At 46.2% G+C, this 8292-nt stretch overlaps 1 protein-coding gene across 2 annotated transcripts; it reads right to left on the minus strand.

The window, feature by feature from the left end:
- Positions 1 to 646: 646 nt before the first annotated feature.
- On the minus strand, positions 647 to 7765 carry EDN1 (endothelin 1). 2 transcript variants are annotated; one of them, XM_042937884.1, is made up of 5 exons: positions 5775 to 7137; positions 5459 to 5627; positions 3854 to 4012; positions 3583 to 3696; positions 647 to 1924 (listed from the first exon to the last, which is right to left on the minus strand). In XM_042937884.1, exons 1-5 carry the CDS (start codon positions 5905 to 5907, stop codon positions 1822 to 1824), a joined length of 678 nt encoding a protein of 225 aa, XP_042793818.1. In that variant the 5' UTR covers positions 5908 to 7137; the 3' UTR covers positions 647 to 1821. The 2 variants fall into 2 exon arrangements, with proteins under 2 accessions (XP_042793818.1, XP_042793819.1); XM_042937885.1 differs by lacking the exon at positions 5775 to 7137 and adding an exon at positions 7158 to 7765 and having other exon boundaries at positions 649 to 1924.
- Between the last annotated feature and the right edge of the window lie 527 nt (positions 7766 to 8292).

Genomic DNA, 8292 nt, shown 5'->3' on the forward strand with positions numbered 1-8292 from the left:
TGGTGTGGAACCGGATATAATTCGGTGACTTTTGGGGGAGTCGTCTTGCCATTGCTTCCTTCAGCCCGTTAATATGGAGAGAGCACCTCTCACCACACCATCCGCTTGAGCTGTTGGATCCTGTCTAACCGCCTAAGTAAAGTTAATGGATGAAGTAAGCCCCTGGAGAGTTTTCAGGGGGAGGGGAAGCAGAAAGCTGCGATCCAGGGAAAGACAGAGGTATCGAGGCTGGGTTTTTGTTTTGTTTTTAATGTCATCTGAAGGCAACTTTGAAGATCCAGATGGAGTTCTTTCATAATCAGCCAAGACTATTTTCCTTCTTATTGTCACCTAAGAAACCATTTTCTTTTTTTTTTTAATTTTTTTAACGTTTATTTATTTTTGAGACAGAGAGAGACAGAGCATGAACGGGGGAGGGGCAGAGAGAGGGAGACACAGAATCTGAAACAGGCTTCAGGCTCTGAGCTGTCAGCACAGAGCCCGACGCGGGGCTCGAACTCACAGACCGCGAGATCATGACCTGAGACGAAGTTGGCCGCTTAACCGACTGAGACACCCAGGCGCCCCTAAGAAACCATTTTCAATCACTTCCTTTCATAATTCTTAGCATCACGGCCCACTTCTTGGGAATTTCAGAAACGACTCAAAATCAGTACAGTAGGGGAAAAAAATATTTATTTTCTAAAGTCATTACCTTGACAGGCAAAACAAAGCATTTTTCTCAATTTCATTCAGAAATACACTTAAAAAAATACATAGACCAATATGGCCTGCCCAGACATATATTTAACATGGTAAATATAAGGAATAAACTGTTAGAATATAAATATCTATAAAAAAATAAGTACGTCAAAATTTATTCCAACCTCTTCCATTAGCCACTTACATAAAGGAAAATAATTTCACTGCTTTAAAGCATAACCAAATGTTTACTTTTCAATGTCTTCCATAAACAATTCTATACCATTGTGTTTCCAAAGCTCAAGGCAAGGGAACCTCCTGATTCAATGATCTTTTTTCTTGTGGATCAGAGCTAGTAGATTACCATGAAACGTTATATCTACTACTGACGTGTTAGACTAGACATCTACGAGGCCAAGATTTACAACGGGGGCTTTGGGGGGAGGGGAGGGCAGGAGGGGGAAGAGCGAAGGGAGGCAATAATTAAAGGTGGGGAAATACTTCTTGCCAGAGTGCAATATAGGTGAGGTAGACTCATATTCATCAAACCCATCCTGATTTTACAGTAGTAACAGTGTCTTTCAGTTTGCATTTTTGTGAATTAAAAAAATAATAATAAAAGTCTTTTGCTTTTTTTTTTTTTTTTTTTTTTACTTGAGTGTCCTTCGAGTGTGTTTTCAATTTGTGCATTCCTTAGAAAATCTTTGCATGGACTTTGGAGCTTCTCCCTGAAACGTGCCAGGCGCCTGAGTGAGACACAAACACTCCCTTCGGACCCTCTTCAGAAATTCCACCGCGTGTGGAATCTCCTGTCCTCCCTCTGGAGGATGCCACCCTAATCCACAAGTCACTGTATCTCTCTGCTTTCTGCGTGGTCCAACTATCACCCCAGATGAGGAAAGACGGAAGCGGTCACCACTGATGGAAGCAAATGAAGACAGATTGGGGGGACTCCTTAACCTTCCCTGGAATGTTTACAGTGAGGACACTGGCCCGTTGCCAGTCTGGAGCAAGAAACGGTCTAAGCAGGGAGGATGCTTTTGCTCTGATCCCAGCCATGTGGAGAGAGTGCAGAATCAGCCACAGGGTTCCCTCCAGGGAGGAGATGGCATGTGACAGGCCCCGGCCACCTGCCATCAATCAGTGCGTTCGGTTGTGGGTCACTTTCTTCTCTCTGTAGATCTCCGCTTTCAGATTTGCAACACGGAAAGCTGTTTTGATGCTGTTCCTGACGGCGTCCAACCTATTAAACAAGACAAGAGAAAACAAATGTTATTTTCTTAAAAATCGTTGCTGGGCAAAAGAGGCATCTAAAATTAGAATCTGAGTCCAGTGCCTGAACTTTCGCCGCTGACCGCAACAGCATGCTTCCCTTTGTTAACCTCAAGTGAAAATAAAGCCTGCCCCTTATGCTTGGAATAGGGGGGAGAGGAAGGGAGCAGCGGTCATATCTAAAGGGAACTGGGCATTAAATACAAATTTAAAGTACAATTTCAAGGTAAGCTAGAGATATTGTCTTGTCTCCTGTGCTCCATCCCAACTACGACCACCATGGGACTCTACAGAGAAACTGACTCATCGTAGGCTTCAAATAATCACGGATATCTGCTTTGTCACGTAAAGAAATTAAAGGTAACTTGATGGGAAAGAAACTTTAAAAAGAGAGGAGGAATATAGCTTTGCTCCAAGCAAATATGGTACCGCAAATAAAAACCATATATATATACACATATATATATACACATATACACATATGTGTATACACATATACATATACACATATACACATATGTGTATACACATATACACATGTGTATATATATGTGCATATATGTATGTATGTGTGTGTATATATATATATATATATATATATATATATATTGCATTGACCTGAGTTGCTATAATAGAAACTAATAGAAAAACAATAATAATTTCCAAGTCTGTTTACCCAACCCTGTGATCTGGGGGAAGAGCATCAGTGGCCTGAGATTATAAATATGGAAAGTGCAATGGCAAAGTGAGAAGTCACAGACAGCTAAGGGTGTCCCACACACCAGCAGTAAACCCCTCAGAAGGAGTTCATGGCCGTCAGGACTGTGCTCAGAACACTTTGAGCATAGAACCTCCTGCCACTGGATTTCTAGGAAAAGTGCCCACGGACCACGATAGGGAAATGTGGAACACGTGACAGATCTGAATGCAGGTTTCTCCCCTCCAGCTTGTGAATGCTGACATGTCTTGGGATATGGAAGGGTCATCACTCAAGAGGTCGAGAGCCATCACAACCCTACGGTGTTGCCTGATCTACGTCCTTTCTCTGCCCCAGCTCACGACCTACTAGAAAATGGGAGAGCTTTTCAGAAAGACATTGGCTCTCCACCGAATGCACTTCCCTGTTTAAAAAAAAAAAAAATAATAACCCCCCAACACAGCTCGTTCTAATTCTCACCTACCCTACCTAATGACTCTACTCTCCCTTGGGCCATTGGAATAACTGCTACAACTTTTGGAAACCTTAATTACGTCGGACACTTTGATTTAAAAATAAAATAAAATAAGCAACCAAAAAAACAAACAAAAACAAAAACCCAAAACAAAAACCCTCTCCCTGAAAGGACTGTTAATTTCTCAAGCAAAGTGGTAAATACACTGATGCAGAAAAGCAAGGACTAGCTATGACCAAATGACAAAGGTGTCTGTAGATGTATTCTGTTTGGAAAATCTACCTTCAGACTGGGCGGCATGTGATTAAGATCACCAAAGTGCGTAGGGGACAAAGGTCTGCATTCAAGGTCTTCAAAAAAACATCTGGGAGGGATTCCTCTGCTCTTTTTAATCCACAGACTACGAAAATCTGTGTTCTCTTCTTCCAAGCCTTTCTCCTATTTGCGAGTCTCTTACCTTCTTATTTTTCTTCCCGCCACCAGCTGGTGATGAGTACACTTTTCTCCAAGCTCAGAACAGTCTTTTCCCTTCTTCTGGTCATCCCAGCCCTTCTCCATACTGTCTTGGCCCCTGTTACAAGACAGATGGGGAAATGTACTTCAGCAATGGGACTCTCGTTCCTCACAAAGTCTCTGTTAATATCTCTTAAGCAAAAAGGCAACAACATCATGACAGGACGATCGGGAGGCCATAAAACTGTTCGAAAGCAAAGGTGTTTCTACCTCACCTGAGCTCTTTTCCCACTTGGCAAAAAGTCCAGCACTTCTTGTCTTTCTGGCTGGCACACTGACATCTGTTCCTGTGGTCTGTCGCCTTCGTGGCAAGTAAGTCCTTTAAGGATCGCTTAGACCTAGAAGGGCTTCCAAGTCCATACGGGACGATGTGCCTGTTATCAAAAAAAGAGGAATACAAGATATTAGCATGATTAACAGTCTTCAAAATGACGCATTCTGTGGCGCAAACTCATTGCAGCGGGGCACAAGGCTCTCACCACACAGCTCCCAGTAGCCCAACTTAGGAAGGTCAAGTGTGAAGGTAGTCAGGGTCCCACACCCATCAATGGCCCTGAGGGCGTGTACCCCTCCAGGAGAAAACCAGTCTAACTCGATGAAATTCCATTTTAATTAGTTAACAACGTTCTCTTTTAGCTCAACACAAGCAGCTTTGGGGTGTTTCGTTTTTTGTTTTTTGTTTTTTTTTTTTTTATTATTTGTTTGTTTTGCTTTGGTATCTATTTCTTTTTTTTTTTTCTTTCTTTTTTTTTTTTTTTTTTACTTTTCTAACTTTCCATCTAGTTAACAGCTCTTGGGGGGGGGGGGGGCAGGGGGGGGCGGAATTCAACGCAAAACCATGACTCACAAGATTTTGAAAATCTCTTTCCAGTTCAAGTCACGTGATAATGCTAAAAGTGCCCCCTGCCGGGGGCGGGGAGGACACACTACTGTACCTAGGTTTGCACATCTGCAATTGGTGACACCAGGTGACTAGTAGAAGGACTCGTTTGCCAGAAGGCTCTCTAGTAATTTCCAAAGTGTCCCTTTTGAGTCTCACCTAAAAGGGATAAAGTCATCCCCTTGGAAGGATCACCCTTTAAGTATTAGGGTCACTGTGGGTTTTGTTTGATTTGATTTTGTTTGGACTCTGGTCATGCCTCGCCAAAATGGGACCTGGCGTGTTTTTGTTTACGGCTGCTTCTGACGGGTGAGCTAGTTTCCAGGGTGAAGGGATGGGAGACTGTTTTCTTCGAGCTGGAGGCAGAAGAGAAATCTATGGGCCCTGTTTCTATTGCTGTCTTGAAATAGGCTTTTCTAAAGGGAAAGTACAGAGGGGTCAGGACATCCACGTTCTGGGTCCAGCCCTGCCATGGACTCACTCCTTGGGTTTTTGCTTTTCCCTAGGTAAAAAGAAGGGATTGATGATCACTCTCTACCACCCTTTCTGCCTCAAGAGTAGCATAGGTTAGACTAACCCACATATGCCCTCAGTAGCTTATTCCCGAAGCGCGGTCAGACCCCACCAGAAGAACATCCCCCTCCGAAATGCGTGGCAATGACCTGCTTGTCACCACCATTTTCCATCTCTCCTGTCATGAGTGTTTGAGCCACAGGGTCTCAGAAGACCCCCCCCCCCTTCCCTGGCTGTTGCAAAGAACCAACCTGCCTGGGAATTCTCAGGAATAGAGGGGCACTGCCCCCACCCACCGAGGCACCTTCACGTCCTTCAGAATCCAGACCAGGGGCTCCCCGCAAAGCAACTAGCAGGAAGTGGGCTCCAGGCTGGAGCGGCCAGAGGTAAGGGATAGCTAGCGTTCCGACGCCCTCTAGAGACTCACTCGGGAGTGTTGACCCAGATGATGTCCAGGTGGCAGAAGTAGACACACTCCTTATCCAACAGGGAAGAGCAGGAGCAGCGCTTGGACCGTCGGGGCCGCCAGGGCGCACTGGGAGCCGGCTTCTCCCCTCCGCTGTCCAGGCCAGTGCTGAGCTCCGCGCCCAAGACCGCTGGGGAGAGAAAAAAGCCGGTCAGCAGGGCATTTCCCCGGGGATCTAGCTGGGCAGATCAAAGCCCACCTTCAGCCGGCCTTTGGCAAGAAACACAGAGCAGAAAGGGCTCTTTATGTGACTTCATGTTTGCCCCCACTGGCTTACCCACTTTCAGGGAGATGACACGTGTGCAGGGGAAACAGCCACCAGAAAAGGGGACCGGCCCCCATGAAGCAGCCCCCAGAGGAACGCCCAGACATGCTGCCGGTGGGAAATCTGGGTGGCTTCTGCATGGCATTCAGGAGGACGGTGCCTTCAAGTTGGCCGCTGACCAAAGAGCTAAAGTTGAATAAATCGTCTGCCTCTTCCTCGGTTGGGAGCCACGTCCCCATGCAGGTGAGGGGAGTACCGACCACTTCACGCCTGGTGGAGGGCAGGGACTAGCCCAGGTGATACGCAGCCCTCAAAATTAGGTGGAGGTCAAGAGCTTTTGTGGGAGTGAGTGGAGAGAAAGAAGAGAAACCAGCTGTACGATATTCATCGCAGGTGGTAAACTCTGAGGAAACCCCTGATCTCGGGTGAGACTGAGCAGCAGCTTGGGGACCTAATCAAGGTTCTGTGGGCTTCGAATTGGGAATCCCAGGAGAAGGATGGCACGTGTCCGATTCACCCCCTCCCCCTTCCCCACCGAAGAATCGCCTCTTCTCACTGACAAGTTAGCCATGTGGCTTATCTGCCCAATTTTGTACATTTCAAATGATCAGACACATTCCAGGATTTTCATTCCTTTGACATCTTTTCTCTTTAGTCAGGGTCATGAAAAGACACACACAAGAAAGGGCATTGACCCTCAGAAGGGGGAAACAGGCAGATGCACACAGACTATCTAAACCCTTAAGCAGCCAGCCTTTATCCTAGCTCCCCTCCCACGACAGGTGAATACAACTGAAAATAGACCTCACGCTGTTTTGGGTGCCAAAAACCTGCCAAAAGAGGCCTAAAGTCAATAATGACAAATTTTAAAGAAAACATCTGCTTCACCCTGAAACTGCCCCGGGGGGTTGTTCAGCAGACTGTTCGGCAGGTGATTTTACTGCTCATATATTGCTCGAATGACTGGAATAAAATTCCTTGGCTCTGAGCTGAAATGTTTAAATATTTTACACCTTCACTCGCTATTTAAACAGTCTTGAAATAAAATACAGAAGTTCCTATATGTGCTGTTACCTGTACGAACACCTACACCGCGAATATACCTTTGGCGAAATTGTATCTTGTCTTTACTTTTCTTGAATTGTATTTTTAAAAGCCAAGGAAATATACTACACAAGAATAGTATGTTACTTTAACGCCATAGGAGCAATTGTTTTCAGCAGAGGAATGTTTTTCCCCCCACTAAAAAAAACTGAAGTAACTTTAGGCAGTAATTCCCAGGCACTTGATATCTGACCTGCGGTAATAAAAAGAACGGGAAAACAGAAGCAGGAAAAACACGAAGGTGGACAAGAAGACATTAACATTCAGAGATTTACAAGTCGCCGTGCCTACCTGCTTCTGGAGCTCCTTGGAAAGCCACAAACAGCAGAGAGAAAATCACGGGGAAATAATCCATTGTGGTGCAAAAAAAAAAAATTATAAAAAAAAGGGGGGGGGGCGCGGATCAAAATCCTCCCCTGCCGAGGAAACCCAAAGGAAAACGAAGAAAAAGAGCTTCAGTTGCCTCAAAGCGCTTCTGGTTATTCAGATCTCAACGCGATCCTTCAGCCTCAGGGCGCTTTTAACGGGCAGCAAAAGAAGTTTCTGCCAGGAGGGCCGGCAGTGGGAGCGGTCTGAAGACGCACGCGGCGGTGGCGTGCGGGGGGACCCGGCAGCGCGACCGAGGACCCTCTGCGCGCTCGCCGCAGCGCCGATGCAGAAGCGCGTCTGACTAGGACAGCTCTCCGCCGGCTTTTTATATTGAACCCCTATAGAGTGGGGGTAAACAGCTCCAACTTTATTCCAGCCCCAGACAATGTTATTGTGTTATTAGTCACCAACAGGCAACGTGCAGCCGGAGATAAGGCCGGGCTCTAAAGGAAATCACTGCTAACTTCAGAGGCAGACGCCCGCCGTCTGACAATTCAGGGGCAGGGCTAAGAAAAAGAAAATACCCATTAGAGAGACCTTTGGTAAACCTGCCCGTGCAGTGCTTGAGTCTGCTTCCCCTTTGCGAGCTGCCAGCCCCAGAGTTCAAGAATCAGAAGAGGGACTCCAGCAAAGTCATACCATTGGTATGAAAAGTATGAGCTACAGTTTAAATAGATTGTATTGTTGTGCGCGGGTTTTTTTTTTTTTTTAATTGTTGTTCCCTGCATTCTCCTTTTATGTCGCCCGATTCCTTAGTGTTGATCACACAAGGGAACGCTCTCCCCCTTCACCCCACCCCACCCCCACCCCCGCCCACCACTGGGGGTCACATTATTGTGGCAGATCAACATATTTGTCCCTTACTCCCGGCCCCCTCCCCCCCCCACCCAAGTCTTTTTTGCTGAAGTTCTTTGCGTGCGCAGTGAAAAAGATCCGTGGAGGAACAGCAAGGAAACGACGTTAAAAAAACAATTAGAGTCCTTGCGGGCACGCAGCCCGGTGGCATGGAGTACAAGCCCCCGTAAGCTTTCTTCTGTGCCCCCACCCTCTTTCCGCT

The sequence above is a fragment of the Panthera leo genome, chromosome B2 (genome assembly GCF_018350215.1).
Source record: "Panthera leo isolate Ple1 chromosome B2, P.leo_Ple1_pat1.1, whole genome shotgun sequence".
In the NCBI taxonomy this organism is placed as follows: domain Eukaryota; kingdom Metazoa; phylum Chordata; class Mammalia; order Carnivora; family Felidae; genus Panthera; species Panthera leo.